We start from the raw sequence: 19,480 nt of genomic DNA, 5'->3' as shown, positions 1-19,480 counted from the left end.
ATTTTTAACTGCATTTAATCCTTAGAAGAGTGAGGGTTTTTTTTCTCAGTACCACATCTATATCAGTGCAGATCTAAAACGTACTCTGACTGCTATTTAAAAATGAAATTCCTATCATCAAGCTCACCTTCAGTATAGTAGCATGTTAATAACATATTCCTCAAACTCCCAGCCTGAAATTGCATCACATCATCCAGCTGCTATGATCATTGAAGCCACTCCTTTATTTTGGATGACCTTACTGGTTTAAGGTGTTGTTCTTCCGAGCATTGTTGCTATTCATCAATATCAAAATGGTTTTATGCAAGGTAAGAACATGTAACACAGGGGTAAAGCCAAAAAAAGGATAAGGAAGGTTTTTTGGCCTACTTCCGCAGACAAAAAGTTGGTTGCTTAAGCTCAGGGCCAGAGTGGGGCCACTTTTCAGCCCAAGACCGGCCCACGTTTTCCACAGTGGTGGAAATTGGATAAATGAAGCAACATTTCAGCTCTTACTATCCTGTAGTTTTAGTACCATGGTTCAACAAATGCGTAAAGGTTATATAATAGTTCACTTCAACTGTGAAGTTAACAAAAAATATTTCACTATTCTACAAGTTAACAAAAACAGAAAGAAAGAAAGCCTTTGAAATGTAGCCTATCCCACGCTTCCACAAAGAGGCATATTGAACTAATGTTTAGGCTACATGTTTTTTGCATGGGTAGGCTATATTGTTATTTGGTGATTTAGCCTACTCCTTTACTACACCCTCTTCTGAGCAAACAAATATAGGTTTATCATGTAGTATAATTGCTCTTTCTTACATTAAATAACTTTCATTTATCCTCTCTACTTGTCCCTGTAGTCATGGCCTAGAATGCGGAATAGAATACGGAACCTGTATACTGTATAGCCTACTTTAAGAGAAGATAGACGTGACAAATGTCAATATTTTTTTCCTCGACCGGCCCAAAACTGAAGTGGCCCACCGGGAATTCTCCCGATTCTCCCGATTACCCACCCCGGGCCTGCTTAAGCTTCACCATTTTTAACAGGGCAAACATCACACACACACACACACACACACACACACACACACACACACACACACACACACACACACACACACACCCACACACACACACACACACACACACACACAGACCCCACACACCCTAATCATGGAGCACAATTGAGTTAATGTGTTCATGGTCTTACAATTGGAAAAAAGAGGCCAAAGGGCTTTAATTTCCACAATAGCCAGTTCTTGGTTGTCCTTTGCACCAATGGAACAGTAGTCCCATCCAAGCTCCCTCAGAACTGACTGAGAGTACTGTCCTTAGCACCATGCTCGAGATGCTGCCTGGGTCACAGCAGTCTATGGAACTAGGACTTAAATAGGCAGTCATACGCAGCAGTTCTGCATGGAATTACTTCTCCTCATCACTCCGCTGCCTTGTGGGCGACCTCCACTCCTTCTGGAAGCCAAAGGTGGAGCTGCGAGGCCGCATAGGAGACAGGAAGGACTTTGGAGGTCTTTGGATGTTGTTCTTGTCATCGGTTCGCTCATTCATCAGGGCCTGAGCAGGGGTCTGGGGCAATCCGTCATAACACTGGACAAAAAAAGTGAGTCACTAGCACTGAAATTTACACGTAGCTAAGAAATTACTGGAACTGAATAACTATAATATACAACCTTGGTTAGCATTATCATTGTGATATACTGACAGGAAACTAGCTACCACCACCACCACTAGGCTATCATTAGAACTGTCTCTAGCAGGAATCAAACATGTGACAAATGAGCAAATGTGTCTTCATGCTATATGACTGTAACAAGGAGGAGCAATGAGGCTAAAACCATGAGTGCTAGCATCTGTTGCTAGTATATAGCAACTAAGGTGCCTGGCAGTGAGGTTTACTCACTGCACAGCCGTGAAAATGCTGCTGGCTATACCTTCCAAACCTCACTCCCATCCAGATCACATCAGCAAACAGTATTCAACCCTGAATTCTATACTGCAGCCCCAGATATGGAAGGCAGGAAAGCTAGCACTCATTGATCTCACAGGTTTGTGTCACATGTTATCTGGCCCTGATTACCCATGAATCCACTGGAATCACCTGTAGATCTGGCTAAAAATCTATCCAACCAGAATCAATCTATAACTGACATGCCACTCTCCTTGCAGCATGTGTGTTATGGATGCCTATGAAGCTGTGCCTTCACAATTACAAGTGTTCAACTAGCTGCCCTGTGCCACACTCACACTTGCCTGTGGACGGTGGTTTGTGTCAGCGTAACCAGTGCTCAGGTCCATCATAGAGCGGCTGATGTCAGACACGGTGGACTTTGGCCCTCGTTTTGGCGTGCTGATATTCTGCCGGCCTTGGAGTCTCTTCATGATGTCACTGAGCGAGCTGAAGTTTTCTACCTGTGGTACTCGCAGGATTAGAGGCCTCTGAAGAGAATAATAATACCGAAAAAAAAAATGTTTAAACCAAGCTGTGCCAGTGGAAGTGAAAGCTAAAATACAGTAGCTTGGCCTATAAGAGAAATTAGCTCCCATTTAGATGGATCCATGGGTTAGGCTTGGGGTTAACATAGCAAATATCAGTTGCCTGTTTTGAACCTTGACAGTGGGAACTTGTGTTTGATAACAGACATTAGTGTTCTTAAAATTCACAAAATTTTACACAATTCACACAAAAAAAAAACACCAGAATGTGTGTCACCTTTGCTTTTGTTGGTTTAGGCTTGGCTTGGTTTTGCTCAATTTTGGCCTCATCAGGGTTGGAACCCCTTCTGACTGCTAACTCCTTTCTACTGCTGGGAGACAGTGGTGTTGGCTCGCCCCTAGGACTTCTCATGTTCTTCTGTTCATTGAGCTTGTCTATGCAGGACAATCTCCTCAGAGGCCTGTGTAAGAAATAAGGTTCACCAGTTATTTCTGTTAACTTGAAGACCTGAGTGAGATGAGCTAGCGACAGATACGAGTACCCATTGAATTTAGCTTCTTACTAACATGCCCATCTCCCATGTCTAAAGTTGAAAATTTGAGTTTGGTGCGGTACTAAGGTTATCTTTATCTACACAAATCAGATACATGTACACATAAAGCGTTTAAAATATTTGTTTTTGAGGAAGTGTTTCTGAACATGTTTCGTCTGTACTGCAAAGAGCTTGCTTGACTGCTTTTTTGTTTGTGGCCTCTTCCAGGTAGTGTTGATGGAGTTTGCTTCCTGGGTGCCAACATTTTTGTTAAGCAAATTCCTCACTCACCATACCATTACTGTGAAATGTATTGTAAAACACACATTGACATGCATGCACACACACAAGGCATCACTAGTCATCACTATACAGTGGTTCAACAAGTTCTGTCAAAATACTAATTAGAAATGCAGAAAAGCTCTTCATTTGGTGTCTTTTCACCAAAGGTATCTTATTCACAAACAATCTCCTTGTTATGAGGGTGAAAGCATTACGTAACATGTCAAATTGATCTAATCAACAATGTCTTTTTGGTTCTTTGTGTACTCACCTGAAATTTATGTGATTATCCAGCCTATCCTTTTCTGAAGCTAAATTGATGCCTGTCCTAAAAAGAGTGAGAAAAATAATTATTTAGTAGAATTTAGATAATAATGATAAGGGGTAGCCTAGATAACTTAATTCACTCTCCAATGTGTCTGGTTGCCAGCCTAGACACGGAGCACAGACACAACAGAGCATAACATAATCAACTAGATGTACCACATAGCGGTACAAAATATGACCGCCGCTCAGTCCTGTACATCCTCTCCACGAAAATGAATCACGCTTGTCGATTTGTCAGTCACAGCCAGTGGGAGTGTGCTTTGAAGTGTGTGTGTGTGTGTGTGTGTGTGTGTGTGTGTGTGTGCGTGCCTGTGTGTGTGTTTGCGTGTGGATGTGTGTTTGTGTGTGTGTGTGGGGGGGGGGGGGGGGTGCAACTTGGGACAAAACATATTTTTTCTGTAAAATTCTAGTGGGGCTACTAGTGGGGCTACATTTTAGCGGCAGTCATAATTATTAAGGTATCAATATCTGCTCTATAGACATGGTTGCATTAACACATTTGCCTTGTTGTGGATTTAGAGTAACCTCTGACCACAAAAGATACACTGACAGGTTTGAATTATAATTCACATAACATTATTATTCCTACACGTTTTCCTGGAGCTGGGCTAGTTTAGAATGTAGGACATACTGCTGTGGGATTGGCTTCTCCTCAATAACCAATGGCTCCTCAAATATAGGCCCACTGTACTGCACTGGCCCCTCTATGAAGCCAGGTGGGGGGCTGGAGAGCAGGCCCATGGAGTCAGGGCACCTCTGAATCACCCCCAAGGCCTCCCAGTCGATGGGATTGACAGTGTAGGACGGCGGAGGGCTAAGGTTGTTCTCCACCAGAAAATGCTTGTTAGACTTCAGGTCCAGCCTTTCGGGACGGTTCATGGCGACCAGACCCTCGTCCATGAGCCCCACTACAGGCCACCCTCCCTTCCAGGTGTCAGGGACTGGGAGCGAGTTGGCAAAGAGGATACGAAACTCCCGGTCAAAGGATTCCACCACGGGGCCGCTCATGACCATCACCAGCTGTCGGTGTAGGTGGGCGTCTGACCACGTGAGGCTGAAGAGAGGTAGTGGATACAGGATGAGTGTGTGGGCACAGCTATAGTGCCTTAGACCAGTTACATATAGCGAGCCTATAGCTAAAAGTGAGCTATAGGCTAACTGGTCTAACCCACTTCCAGTGAATTATGCTAAGCTAGGCTAATGGTATCAGACTGGGTAATATCACACTCAAAGAAAAGAAGGGTATGTATCCTCTACAACCTATGAAGACCCTCATTTTATTCTAAGTTAAACTGTGCCAACTTACCTGTAACTCCCCACCATTATCTTCTCCAGGTCAACCAGGATAAAATTCTCTTTCAGTTCCCCAACAACCATCTTCCCTTCTCTAGAGCAGAAGGTCTTGCCTCCCAAGACACGCACCCTCATGTTCTAAGATGGAGATGACATAGGCACAGTTATGCTTTGATGCAGATAGAATGAAATTCCAGCCAATGATTCTTGTTCTGTGCTATCTCAATTAAGGAAATAAGGGGTTTTCTTCTTTCTTCTAAAGAATCACTGTGGCATTTAGTTGAGGTGAATTCTGTCACTCTGATTTCAATTTTCAATCAAGTCGTGTGTAGGTTGGAGGGGGGGGGGGGGGTAGGGGGTAATTGCTTATTCAGAAGTCTGAAGAATTCTCAGAAACACAATGGCATGTTTTTTAGGTGCCTTAAGGGACAAAGGAAACTGCTCCTTAAATGGGCAAAGAAAGGTTGCTTTTTTGTAGGCAAACTTCAGAGGTCTATTGTCTTTGTTGGTTCAAGTTCATGGCTGATTTGAATTTGTCTTGGTGCCATTCCAGTTAAAAAAATACAAGACAATACACAGGACAAACACAGGAGCATACAGAACATGAAAGACAATCACATAGACAAGACATAGACAGGGAGTGAGCTACTGTATTTTTCCTAAAATCTATAATCAGTTCTTTTGTCTTTTTTGAAAACAGGTTGTTCCCCTTACACCATACCTCTAAGGCTGCCACTTCAGATCTGTAATCTGACTCACAGTTCTTACTGATAAGACCCACCACAGTTGTATCATCGGCATACTTGAAGATTTTCACATTCTCAGAATGGGACACACAGTCATTGGTGTATAGAGAATAGAGCAGAGGAGAGAGGACACATCCCTGTGGGACCCCAGTGTTGAGAATACTGGGTTTGGAGAACAGGTTGTCTATTTTCACCACCACAGGCCTGTCTGATAAAAAATTTAAAATCCAATGACAGAGGGATTGATTGATTCCCAACAACTGGAGTTTACCAAATAATGTAGTGGGTATAATAGTGTTAAAAGCAGAACTGTAATCTATGAATAAAACTCTTGCATATGTAGCTGGGGCCTCCAGGTGCTGCAGGATGCTGTGGAGGCACAGGGAAACAGCATCCTCTACAGACCTGTTAGCACGGTAAGCAAACTGATAGCTGTCCATCCCAACACTGGCTAACTGTCTACAGACGAGCCGTTCAAAAACCTTCATTGCAATAGAGGTCAGAGCAACAGGCCTGTAGTCATTCAAACAGCTGATATTTGATTTTTTATGTACAGGGATGATTACAGCAGATTTAAAACATGCAGGGACTTTGCATTCACAAAGTGACCAGTTCAAAATGTCTGTGAAGACAGAGGCAAGTTGATGGGCACAGTTCTTAAGAGTGAAACCAGACACACCGTCAGGCCCTGCTGCATTCCTCACATTCTGTTTGCAGAGCAGGGCCTTGACTTCATGTTCTTTGACCACAAATGGTGGGCATACAGGGTCAGTTCTAGGTGCAGGGGCTTCGTCGGGTCGGGGGCAGTCAAATCTGCAGTAAAATTCATTAAGCCTATCTGGTAGCTGGGGGTCTACATTTTGTGCTGCTTGTTTAGTCTTGTACCCAGTTATCCTCTGTAGTCCCTGCCATACCCATCTATCTTTAGCCTTTAATTTATCTTCTAGATTATCTCTGTATCTAGCCTTTGTTTATATAATGGGTGTGTATAAGATGGACTATACATTTGCACAACTACTATTGAATAAAACAACATGAATATTCAATTTCTATGGATTCCTGTGAATATTTCAATACCCAATATTCTGCATCCACGTATTGCTAAGGATACACACTGCAGCTAGATGGTAGGGAAGCACCAAAGGTGGAGGAGGGGGAGAAGGGCATTTTTGATTAAATTTAATTGAGACATAGTAAGATTAATCTGACAATGTAAAACACTATACATATTGCACATAAACAAGAGTGTCATGTATGGATTCCCAAGCTTTCAAATGGTGTATAACATTATTATGCTTCATAGCAATATGGTGCATACAATTGATTTAGAATGTTAGGGGAGGTGGGAGAGGGGGGTAGGTGTGCCATGGAAGGCCAATTACAAAGAATGATTATCACTCACAGGCACACCTGTAATTTGACTGAGGGGCCCTATTCAGATCAGTGGTGAATATCACACATAACCCATGATATACAATTGAGGGGCCCAATTAAGACATATCACACATAATAAGTAAGGGATAATGTATAGAACGCCGGTCATTATTGGGAAAATAAGTCCCGACAGGGCGAACCAGACCCCGACGCGCAGCAGAGATGCAGAAGGTATTAGATTTCAGCCAATAATTCCAGTTCTGTGTTATCTCAAGTAAGGAAAGAATTTCTTCCTTATTCTAAAGAATCACTGTGGCACTTACTTCAGATGAGGCGCGTGTTACTTTGATTTCAACCCAAGTCGTGTGTAGATTGGAGAAGGGGTTGGGGGTAATTGCTTATTCAGAAGTCTGAAGAATTCTCAGAAACACAAAGGGACAAAGGAAACTGGGACTGTTGCCATGCTGTCGGTTCGATTCTATTCTTTCTGCACATTCTCGATGCCATGTTGCTAATTTCCCGTAACACTTCTCTATTCTAAATGTGCATTTGCTCTCACAGTTTTGCTTGGGGTTTCTGTTCTGTAGTAAACTATACAACTTCTAAAACTGCTGACATGTGGAGCCTTATAGAAAAGTACCAGAATTAGGGTTAGGAAGTGGCGGGCTCAGACTTCTTGAAGGGCAGGTGCAAAAAAAACAAAAAGGGCACCTATCTCACGACATGGGGTCCCAACCCCACATAAAAAAGGGGTACGAAAATGTCTTTAAAAATGTAATCTTGAAAACACCTTGAAATAACCCCTTAAATGATAACTTCTGGTTTTGTGGAAAGAAAGGAAATGTGGAAAATATAACCCAGCCACTGGTTAGCTATTGGACCAAGACCACATTGAGTTATCCTAACCCAATGGTCTGGGTACATTATTAAACCCAGCAGATTGGGCATGATTCTAACAGACAGATTGAGACAATGACCATCCACAGATTTAAGGCATCTTGCTGTGAAAAATGATGTCAATTACAAAGCATGATTATCACACACAGCATGACCTGTACAAGTACAGGAATTAGGGTTAGGGTAAATAAGTCATAATATACAGTATACAGTACTTGTGTTGCCATCCTCTATTTAATAATTAAATCACTAGCTATATCACCAGTGACGCTTTTCGAACTGGGAGCATTAAATATAGGCTAAACCGATTTAATTCTTCGCACCAGGTGAAACAACGTTGCTGTCACAAACCTCAACATAAGGAGCAGACGCCAACCTCAAATTAACTAATTTAATCACAGCATTAACTATGATAACTACACCTGGATAAACACACATAATTAATTCTAACTCCCAGTACAGAGTTCACATCTGCCCTCTGAGTACTATGACTGCTTATCTCTGCTAATCTCAGCGCAACCTTTTCGTCATCTCATATCCTCTGAATGCAGAGGAACCTGTTTAGCCAAGCATGGTGCACAGCTATCACGTTCATTACATTCCTCAATAACGCAGATTGTAAAAAAGGTTCAGGCCTTGTAGAAAATATCACCCAGTCATTCCACAATTTTCATTTAAAGTTTTACTGTGTTGTGGGAACCTGCACTCTAAAAATTGTTGGGTTAAAAATAACCCAAATATAACCCAGCCACTGGTTAGCTATTGGACCAAGACCACATTGAGTTATCCTAACCCAGTGGTCTGGGTAAATTATTAAACCCAGCAGATTGGGCATGATTCTAACCCAAAACGCTGGGTTATACCAACACGTTAGTTGAATTGCCACAATAGACTTAGCAAATTAAATGGAACTGGCTCTAGAATGGAAGTGGTCTAGATTCAGCTGCCATCAGAGACTTGGATGAAGGAAATACTTTGGTCAGTGGTAAAAAATTATATGGTGTCTAAGTGCTTTGATGTAAAAGACAGGTAAATGACAATAAGTTATGTAAAGAGATTTTAAGAGGCAGACAGGGATTGCTTGAAGGGACAAGTGAATCATTGTGAATGTAAATGTGATTGCCCCAAAGCATTGTGTCACATTTCAGTCATATGAGACACCATTAACCCACACTTACTATTACGTTTCAATTAAGTATGTGCTGTCAGTGCACAGTATATGCTATGTCTGATGCCTTTGTATTACTGTTGTATTCTCTAATCACTAGTCTCAGCCCTTATTGTCATGACAAACACTGTATCAAGGCAATGCAGACAATTTCTGCGGATCACGGCACTGACTTTCATCCTATCATCCTTTTGTTTGTCTGGGTGTTAGGGTTTTTAATCTAGAATTACCATAACAAAAAATAAATAAATAAACTGACTCAACAAGGAGAGGCCCAGTAACCCAAGTGTGAGATATAAGTAATATATTAAGTCTAGCATAAATACCGAATTATTCTCTAGTGTGGATTGATGGCAGTGTTTCAGTGTATCATAGTGTCATGTTCAGGAGGAGAGCAATATCTGACTCACGGGATGTCGTAGCCTGTGAGGGGTGAAGTTCTCCTGGACAGACCTCTGGTTGAGGATGATGTAGACAGGGATGCCAAGCGAAGCAACTGAATGAAGGTCGCCAATCACAGCGCTGTCTGAGAGTCTGTCTGTCACTATGGCGATGAGCTGGTACCACAAACAAGACCCATTAAAAGTGGCAGTGGTCCATCTAGGTGTATATTCTGCACAGCATGATATTACAAATGTATATGTGATAGCATATGTTATATGTTATATGTGATATGTGTGAGGCTGTGTATATCCTGCATGGAATGTAATGATGTGTGTGAAAAAGAATATCCTTATAGGACAATAAAGACTCTATACTATACTATAAAGGTCTCCAAACACCAGAGAGTTAAACAGACACTGTCGAAATATTGCATGCAGAGTGCAAAGTAATTGCAAGTATTGGTGATTGGTATCTTAGGCAAACATATCTAACCTGCTTGTGATAGAAACGTTAGACAACTCATCACATGACAAAACATTGACAAACAGCTGATAAAACATTGTCAAATAACACAATGAGCTGTATTGACTGTAAATGAGTTAGTTCAGTATGCACATCATAATCACCATACCCAGTGATGGGAAAGCTCATGAACATGCCCCCAGAGTGTGGCACTGTAGCTGCCCGAAAGCTCTAACTGTTGGCTGCAGCCACTTGAGCAGGTAAAACCGATTGTTTTCAGGGTTTTTTTCCATACCGACAGTACTCATGACCAGATTTCTCCTTTACAAGTAGCTTATAGAGTAGTTTGTAGCAAGGCCGTAGTCATGATTTCAACATTGGGGGGGGGGGGGGGGGGACCAAATCTGTGGTGGTGTCTGAGAGACCCTCAAACAGAATTTCAATACATTTCCTACCATGCAAAAAATATTATTAAAAATCACAACAGTCAATTATTAAGGTATTCCAAACTTTTGACAGACATAGGCATGGCATGGATGGATGGATTATGAACCCCTGGGCATAGATGCCCCCCCCCCCCCCCTCCTCCTCCAGATAGACAGGTCCTGAGGCATTCTCCCACGGAAGATTTTTTTATTTTTTTAAAAATGACCCTTTAAATGATGACTTCTGGTGAGTTTTGTGAAAAGAGAAGGGTGGAGAAGGCCCAGTAAGCCCATTCAGTAATCCATCCCTGGACCTGTATTATGACTCCATTTGTCTTCAAAATGTATACTTTAAAAGGAATTACAAACTAGAGTATCTTTGTTAAACTCTATATTACACAGAATATGGTTCTTTGATAGCCTAGAATCTAGACACGTCCCTTGATGTGGGTCTGGTTCACCAGGCTAGTTCTTTGACTTATTACTTACACTTTTTTTAAACTAAGGCTTAGACTCATAGGTTTGGACCTATAGCCTAATAAGATTTTGTCTTTTAATTTAGATTTTATTATGCTGGCGGCTAATCACACAATTTTTACGCAGTTTGAAAGGGACAGGATTTAGGAATAGGCTACTAAGACAGGCCCCTCTTCTGTCTGACTCACCTCATGTTACCCCCTGCATTATAGACTGGCTTCTGACAGAAATGATGTTTTGTGCCAACATGTAGAAACACTAGGCCTACTACAGCCTTTAATTGATGAATAGAGGTGCAAATTCCTTTCTTTGGCGATTCACATTAACTGTAGGCTATCACCGCCAGTGCATTGTAAAAGTTTTTTCCAACTTGTGTGCCGTCACCACATGTAATTCCTACGTTTTGCCTGCATGGATGCGCATCTAAATAATATGCAAGATGCAACAACCATTTCTAAGAGGCCTATAAATGGCAATTTCTGGCATTACTACTAGCATATGAATGCATTATTTATGTTGAAAGACATGTGAAAGAAATGAATGGCTCAGGCTTGCACAAATTCATCATTTAAAATAAAATGTTTCACTTTCACTATTATTCCGAGAATAGGCTACAATATGGAAAATGTTTCAAAGTTCCCTTTGAGTCTGATCGGCCCCAAAAATATATGGGATTTCCTTAGCCTGTGCTACACCTTTCCAACAAGTTTTGTGAAAATTGTATCGGTAGCTGCGATATTGTTGACAGCCCTACCTCACCGCAGTAGGGTGCAGTAAATGGTATAAATAGCTTTTGATAGCGCACGTCACTAACGAAAAACGGAAAACCACCAGGACAAACCACTCAGGGGTGTAGGCTACTCTGGAACCATCACTAGGTTTTTCTGTCTTTATTTTTCTATGTCCGTATATTGGGGGGGACATTTTGGTGATATTTGAATATTGGGGGGGACACGTCCCCCTCAATGTCTATGGTGACGACGGCCCTGGTTTGTATAGCTTAGCTCACTAAATTTTGCCCATTACTAATCATACTCCATCACAACATTGGTGTGTCTCACATTGTCTTACCTTTTTGGCCCCTTGCAGTAGTTTCCGCACCACCTCTCGCACAGGTGGTGCATCCTCCACTGGTGGGCTGGTGTACACACTGGCTTGGCCCATGCAGTCCCAGCATCCCTTCTCCGGCCAGCCCAGCTCCAGAGGAGGGGCCGGGGTGTCCGAGTGCGTGGGGAAGTAGCATGCCGAGTAGTTCTTCATGCTCTGGCCCTCTCCGTCCCCCTGGTTGCAGTAGGCGGCCGCCTCCACCTCCTCCTCCACCACCACCTGGCTGCTGTGGTAGTCTTGGGCCCAGCCGCTGAGCTGGTTGACCTCCTCGGGCGAGAGGAAGGGGCCGAGGCGTTCGGCGTTGAGCTGCATGTAGAAGGCTCCGGGGCCGTTACTCAGTAGGCACTCCACGGCACTGCGCTCCCCCTCACTGTGCAGGAAGTGCGGGCAGGCCTCGGTCACCGGCTCGAACACCACGTCCTCACCCAGGTTCAGCTCTCGCGAGTTTGCCATGGTGACCGGTGAACTCCTGTGTCTGCAGTTGGAAGACTGTTTGACTAAATGTCAAAAGGCTGCTGATTGTGCAGACAGTGAGCTGATTGGTGGTAATTTTACATAACTGGTGGGACTTACATCCAATTTTACATAACTGGTGGGACACAGCAGCCACCAATATGATTATTTCTGTTAAAGAATGTCACAACTAAAGGAAGGGGAAACCTAGGCTGGTAAAAAAACAAGCTTATTTTCCCGGAGAGACCTTATCAGAAATAACCCTGGTAATTCCAATAGTGACGCTTCCATGAGTGGTCTACAGACGCCCTCCCACCTGTGAAAACATTTCAACAAAAAAGACAACGCTTAAAGAATGTTCCCTGCCCTCCTCAAACAAGTTACACATAACTTGTTAACACATAATGAGAGTGCAGATACAATGTTTGGTTAAAATCTCATATTAAGCAATGATGTGCAGACAGAGAAGCAGTTGGAGAGAATTTCTTACCCATTTCAGTGCTGAACATATCACAGCTTTCTTCTGGTGGGTTGCTTTCTCCTCCTTCCTCTCTCCTCCCACCTTCAATGTGTGCCTTTCCTTAGACTGACATACAGCCTTGCCGTAACTTGGAAAACACTATCACTCACAATCAGTCAGTGAAAGACCTTTTTTTCTCCTTTTTCATGCGATAACTGTGCCATTGTTAAACTTCTGAAAAGCCCAAACTATACAGCTGTTTCCAGGTTACCCCCATAATGGACATATCTGACTTCCACAGAGACAAATGTCAGCCGACTCTCAGGATCAGCTCCCTGCACGTATTTGTATCCTGTGTGTTGATGTCAAGTGGCACTCTTTCATTCCACGATCATTTTACAGGGAGGGTTCTCTGCCGCCGGTCCTACCAGATGAACTGGTCTGTACTGAAGACATCCTCCTGGCATCCCTTGGCCTCAGCCAATGAAACGTGGAGGCTCAGATGCCAGCTCTGCCCTCTGAAACCTCTGAGCTTTCCTCAAGGGATGAATCTAATCCCCTTACGCAGCAGAGATAGCACAGAGGAGCTTGACTAAAATGGGCAACGTACAATAATTAATTAGCTGGTTTTTAGAGTGAAAATGTAAGACACTAATTACATTGTGGGTGTCAAATCAGATGTCTGAATGTGTGTGTTTGCGATGTTTGTTTTTGTGGGGGATGTATTTGTTTGAGAGACAGAGAGAGAATGTGTGTATGTGTGTGTGCCTGTGATTCTGTGTGTGTGTGTGTGTGTTTTGGCGTGCCTGCCCCCTCAGGTATTTATATACACATGCCATTCTAAGAATGAATTTTACATACTTGCATACTTGTGTGGATAGTGTCTGACCTTTGTAATGCGCGTTTGAGTGTGAGTGCATGTGCCAATGCGTGCATGTGTGTGTGTGTAGGTGTGTGTGCATGTAGGTGTGTGTGTGTGATATGGAGATGGGCAGCCACACCTGTAGTGTAAATACAGTTTTGTTCAGCCTGGCATAAATGAAGATCAGTAGGCTCTTCCATGGGATTAACTATATAAACACAGCTTTCATGAGTATATTCATGTCTGCAGGCACCAATGACTTTTATCAAGCCATCTTAGCAATTTGTAGGTTAATCAGTAATCAGGGGGTCACAAAATTGCAGTCTAGACATTTTATTTACTTTGTGTTTATTAGAAAATATATAAGATATAAGTGCTGTCATTCATTAGTAGTCGCAATACAAATGTTGCCCTCTCCTCCTTGCATACAGAAGGAGCAGAGTGATACACAAACTTTGGTCTCAACTAGAAGGTCTTTTGACATCTTTTCATCTTGTATTATCACAAAATATGTTTTCCATAATTTGTACAGTTTCTTTATGGTCCTCAAAAATTGTTTGCCAATATCTAAGAGATACTTGCTTTACTTCTACACTAATCACAAGGAAGAAAAACAATTCTGTGAATTCTTTTCTAGACAGCAAAATGTGCACTTAGGTAGGTTTCTGATACTTCTTGGTCTACCATAGCAATAATTTAGTAGGACCACCATGAACCTTTGGCCCCAAGATATTCCTGTGCAATCTGCAAACAAGAGATCTACATGGGGGTCCATAGTAGAGAAAGGTGCTAAAAATGTCAATACTGCACTGAATTAACCAGAAACCAGAATTCCAATTTTAGGATTTATGGTTCAGATCAAATGGCAGCAGCAACTACATAAATCTTCACCTTTGGTTGTCCATGATTTAGTTGCACATATTTTGTTTACATTTCACATTTTGAATATACAAAAATGTTCACCAATCCATCAAAAGGTCTGAGCAGACTAACATAATTACATTATTTTTGTGAGTCTAAAAGAATTTTCTTTTTTTATTAAAATAAAACACTGCTTAGTGCACCTTTACTTCATACCGGAGCTCACTGACCCTAAAATGACCCCATCCCAACAAATCAAATACCAGTTAGGGGGTCAAGCCCGTTTCCTCAGATGGACATACAGCACCCCACTCAACATCAGCAGGGGCACACACGCCCAGGCCATAATGAAACAGAAGCCGAATTTGCCTAGTGTGAGTTCGCGGGTGTCCTGGAGGATGTCCTGATGCTGAAACGTGTAGATAAGAGCTGCAGCGAACACCGACATACCTTGAAAATGAAGACCCGGGGGAAGGGAACGGTTCAGTTACACACTATATATACAACTATGATGCATACGGGAAAGAGATTTTATGAAGACAGGGTGTTGTATGACTTACAAACAAAGTTATAGTAACACTACAACTAAAGAAATGTTTTCTGAAAATGTGTACAGTAGGGTGAATATGAAGGCCTAGTACTCATACAGAATAAAAACAAAATGGCAGATGATAAGATTTGCATGTACAGAGATGGCAAATGGCAAATTCTGTCATTAGCCTACCTGCTACAATCTGGCAGAGGCCCGTCAGGTAGAAAAGGCCTCCTTTGGACATAGTGAAGAGCTGACCCAGGAACACCAGGAACGAGATGGACGAGAAGACCACACCGAGGATCATCAGAGCCTGGACCGCTTGAAGCCAGTCTGGAGGAAGAGGTGGACAGGGACAAGACATGTTGGAAAGCTACGCAAACCTAAGACATTTATTCAACAAGGGGTTTTTATCAAGTGGTACCAGCATTCAGTAAAACACATTTAGCAATGTTCATTAGTGCGTTCTTTTTGTTGATGTTAGATATGATCTAGGGTAGGTATGTGACACAAACATTGGTTATTGTGGGGTTTTTTTATATCCGCAGACCACAATTGCAAAAAAAAATGACTTATGCCATTATTTTAGAAAGGTGACGAAATAGAACCGAGCTCAGTCATGAGCAGAATGAGTGTAAATCATCCCTATCCTCACCAGTCTCCTCAGTGCGCGAGGAGCAGAGCCATGTTTGGGTGGCATTGTCAAACATGCAGTTGTGCCACAGGTCTGATGTCTCTATCTCTCCCCACGCCCACCAAGACTGAAACAGAAACAAGAGACACAACCTGTTTATTCCTACTGACGAATGCTGTGGAGGTGTCCTGGCACCATTTAGGATTAGGAATATTTTCACTTGACCATGTATCTATAAGTGCCAAATAAGTTTCCACAACAAGTAAATGGGACTTTTACAAATACCTGGAAGAAATTTAAAGCACTTCAGCTAGGCATTTAGGGACAAACAAAACAGACAGCTGCTCTTAAAGTGCATGTAAATGTAAAAAAATTTAAATGTAAATCAGGTTTCTCTGCCAAGTATACTTGTGTATACAAGGAATTTGGTGTCTGCATTTATCCTATCCGTGAATTAGTGAACACACAGAGCACACAGCGAGGTGAAGCACACACTAACCCGGAGCCGCTCAGGGAGCAGTGAAGTGGTTAGGTGCCCTACTCAAGGGCACTTCAGCCGTTCCTACTGGTCAGGGATCGAACTGGCAACCCTCCGGTTGCAAGCCCGAAGCCCTAACCAGTAGGCCACAACTGGCCCCTAATGATAACAGTATATACAGTAGGCTATGTCTTCATTTATGGCCAGTGCTTCTGAGGCTCTGATGCATTGAGCCTTACCTTCTCCATGATGGCGATGAACAGCATGGCCAAGGTGACCAGGTGTAGCACAATCACAAACAGCAACAGGAGAGCCATCCTGACAAAACAGTGAATGAATGAAATCTAGACCACCAGCAGCTCTGGCTAGACAAAAAACTCTCTCGCTATCTAGGGTTGCCACCTGTCCAGGATTTTCCTGATTGTCCAGGATTTTCATGGTCTGTCCAGGAAAATAAAAATAAAAATCCTGGACACTGAATGTCCCGGATTTTTGTACATGATGTGCAAAATGTGTATTTCAGTTTAACTGAAGCGTGCCTACGTCCATAAACGTATGCACAGCCTTATTGGCTCTACAAAAATGATGTAGCATAACATGGGTGGTGGTGGTGGGGGCACGCAACGTGGAGGTTCATTAGAAATGGTAAGGTGGAGACGGAGATTGTGTGGAACAAGGAGAGAAAGAGAAAGAAAAAGTTTATTCCACATAAGCAAAAAAGCAGAACCTAATTATGTATTCCCCCTTTTTTCTCAATACTGCCCCCAGGTGTCCACAACTAAAAACTGTTGAAAATATAACAAAATAATAAAGGTCTGCTATTAAATAAAGCAATTAACTAAACAAATAACTAGAAATTGTCATTCTTACTAATTTTAGCTATACAATTGTCGCTTATAATGACGGTTTTTATCTTGGGTTAGATGTGCGAAAGGCGCCGTTGCTTACAAACAAAAAGGTCGATTGGATGGTCAAAATGTCCAGGATTTTTGTCAGACACAGGTGGCAACCCTATCGCTATCTCTCTCTCTGTCTCTCTCTCTTTCTGTCTCGGGAGGGAGAGAAAACATGTCGTGGCTTTCATCAAGTTCCTCTACATGTGCAGTTAGGAGGTTATCTGTGTCTCTCCATGACCCATATCAACCAGGGGAATTAGCTCAGGCTACAGGCCTGCGGAGGCCTCTGGAGAATGACTCACATCAGTTGTCTTTTACAGGATTGTGTAAACAAGCTCCTGGTCTGTTTATGGCAGTTCAAGACTTCAAGACTTGGTTCTGCATTTTTGTTCGAGTGAGCATCAGTGCAGTTCAGTGAGAAGGACTGAAGACACTGTGAACAAAGCTGTGTTAAGTCAAACAAATAGGATCCAGTATGCCATACACTTTAAATATTTGTGTGGAAAGCCAGCTGAAGGTAAATAAAGTTATTCTCACAAAGTGAGAGCACCTCACTTACACCCCCATTTGAAATTATATTTCATTAATTCATTATTTCATAAATGTTCAGTGGCCACTGATCATCTGGACTAAATATTTCATGTCATTAGTGTTTCACTATTTTTCTTGGAATACATTTAGTATCCTACCCTGCTACATAGACCTGTTCTGTTATGATAGACCTCAATAAAAAATAAAAAAAAGTTTTGGAAGAAAACATACAGACCAGCTTAGGAACTGATGTCATTCATTAGTGGTGTGTATGCGCAACAGAGAAGTCATTCATGGTCTGGTCTACATGTTTTGATCGCGCCTTTTTCACACAGAGATGTGAACGAGGGCCAAAAGTCACAACACTAGATTTAGAGGTCCTAAATTGGGAAGCACACGAGAGAACCCAACCCAAAAAGATTCCACAAACCCTCTTCCTTAGCTACCGTTAAAGGTAAACACGTCTGAATATAAAATCAGTGCTGTGCTATTTCCAAACACTTCAGCCCAACCAGAGCAGGGCGTGTCTTTTTAGTAATGACCATTTAGAATGAACGCTCGCATGTGTACCCACGTTTTCTCAGTCTGTTTCCAATTAAATAGCTTTCTAAAGGGTTAGTGTAGCCTCAAGTTGTGTAGGTAGGCTACCTACAGTAGTGTAGACAATTACTAGTAATTGAGTAAAAGCAAGCATTTGACGAAAAGAGGCTCTTAACTACATCATGTTATAAAGAAATGAGTAATTAACTCAAGCAAGTAGAGAATGAAGACAATTTTACAAAACATGACCCATTCCACCATCACTCAACATTTTAGTGCATTTTTCACTATTTAATGACTTCTGAAAACAAGTCAAATGTTGTTTAATTGTAAATTTAAAACCTGCTAAAAAAAGTACCATTGACATTGCAGGCTATGGCTATATTTGCCTCCATCTGCCATAAACTATGACCATACATGCTAAACATTCATGAGTCTATCTGTATATCTGTATGTAAACATCCTGACATTGATCAGACTATGTCTATCACAGGATCCAAGTTTTGAGATAGAGCTGACAGCACTATAATGAAGCACTCTAATACTTTATATAAATAACAGAGCAGAGAGAGCTGAGACAGCTTACCTTCCCAGACAACTTCACTTCTCAGGCACAACAAATGACAGCTAAGAGGCAAACACATTCACTTCTCTCTCTCTCTATTTCCCTCTCTCCTTCTCCCTGCTGGTCCTCTTTTCCTGGCAGCACTCCCCTCCCCCTTCTCTCTTCCTCCTCCTTGTTCCGTTACTCTGAGGTTTGGGAAAAGACGGCAAAAGGAATGCAGGCTTGGTTGTAATGGGAGTTTCTCAACGCCCATTTCCGCCAGGAGCCCCTCTGCCCTCCCCTAAAAAATCTGAAACTGTAACCTCCAAACCCAACGAGGGCCCCACTCCTGTCTGCCAGTATATGAGAAGATGTAGTTGCCAATGGACCAAAGAGAGTTTGTAAACACACTGTTGGAAATGTGTGGACTTACATTGAATTACAGAACTTTGCTGTAGCACATCTGTCATAAACTCTCTTTTTCTGCTTATTTTAATCAGTAATGACCTATAGAGTATTAACATAAAGTTACAGAGTTCATCAATTCTGTGCTTGTTTAAACTCTGAAGGGGATTTCTATGTAAATGGCACATCTGCAACCTCTGGGGTCGGCCATCTAACGGTATTGTTATACAGTAAGATAGGCCTACATTGTTCTGGAGGCAGCAGAAACGGAGTGAAATTGCTCTCCTCTGGAGACCATTACAGCTTTTTGCAGTTTATGGTAATAAGACCACCCCCAAAATGTCAATGAGCTGCTGTACTTCTCCTTCCA

At 42.2% G+C, this 19,480-nt stretch overlaps 2 protein-coding genes across 3 annotated transcripts; both read right to left on the bottom strand.

Moving 5' to 3' along the window:
• Positions 1-1,122: 1,122 nt before the first annotated feature.
• fam83e (family with sequence similarity 83 member E) lies at positions 1,123-13,209 on the bottom strand. Its single transcript, XM_042090366.1, has 9 exons — positions 12,858-13,209; positions 11,879-12,683; positions 9,470-9,616; positions 4,888-5,012; positions 4,171-4,635; positions 3,526-3,582; positions 2,717-2,900; positions 2,251-2,442; positions 1,123-1,593 (listed from the first exon to the last, which is right to left on the bottom strand). The coding sequence occupies exons 2-9, from the start codon at positions 12,365-12,367 to the stop codon at positions 1,411-1,413; spliced, it is 1,842 nt and encodes a 613-aa protein (XP_041946300.1). The 5' UTR covers positions 12,368-12,683; positions 12,858-13,209; the 3' UTR covers positions 1,123-1,410.
• Positions 13,210-14,020: 811 nt separating this feature from the next.
• Positions 14,021-18,898, bottom strand: LOC121707719 (epithelial membrane protein 3-like). 2 transcript variants are annotated; one of them, XM_042090467.1, is made up of 6 exons: positions 18,748-18,884; positions 17,393-17,523; positions 16,434-16,512; positions 15,738-15,843; positions 15,275-15,415; positions 14,021-15,000 (listed from the first exon to the last, which is right to left on the bottom strand). In XM_042090467.1, coding segments are annotated over exons 2-6 (504 nt in total). In that variant the 5' UTR covers positions 17,395-17,523; positions 18,748-18,884; the 3' UTR covers positions 14,021-14,824. The 2 variants fall into 2 exon arrangements, with proteins under 2 accessions (XP_041946401.1, XP_041946402.1); XM_042090468.1 differs by lacking the exon at positions 17,393-17,523 and having other exon boundaries at positions 18,748-18,898.
• Between the last annotated feature and the right edge of the window lie 582 nt (positions 18,899-19,480).

Source organism: Alosa sapidissima, chromosome 4, assembly GCF_018492685.1.
Source record: "Alosa sapidissima isolate fAloSap1 chromosome 4, fAloSap1.pri, whole genome shotgun sequence".
Classification (NCBI taxonomy): Eukaryota; Metazoa; Chordata; class Actinopteri; order Clupeiformes; family Clupeidae; genus Alosa; species Alosa sapidissima.
Note: the sequence above shows the minus strand (reverse complement) of the source record. Positions and strands in the feature narration are given on the sequence as shown.

Excerpts from the sequence above, each read along its gene's own strand:
- fam83e (XM_042090366.1), bottom strand. The coding sequence starts at position 12,367 with ATGGCAAACTCGCGAGAGCTGAACCTGGGTGAGGACGTGGTGTTCGAG. Across the intron at positions 9,617-11,878 it reads TACTGCAAGGGGCCAAAAAG|CTCATCGCCATAGTGACAGA; the intron begins GTAAGACAATGT and ends TTGTGGTACCAG. Across the intron at positions 5,013-9,469 it reads CTCACAGGCTACGACATCCC|AACATGAGGGTGCGTGTCTT; the intron begins GTGAGTCAGATA and ends TCTCCATCTTAG.
- LOC121707719 (XM_042090467.1), bottom strand. Across the intron at positions 15,844-16,433 it reads TCATCGCCATCATGGAGAAG|TCTTGGTGGGCGTGGGGAGA; the intron begins GTAAGGCTCAAT and ends TTTCTGTTTCAG. Across the intron at positions 15,416-15,737 it reads CTCGCGCACTGAGGAGACTG|ACTGGCTTCAAGCGGTCCAG; the intron begins GTGAGGATAGGG and ends CTCTTCCTCCAG.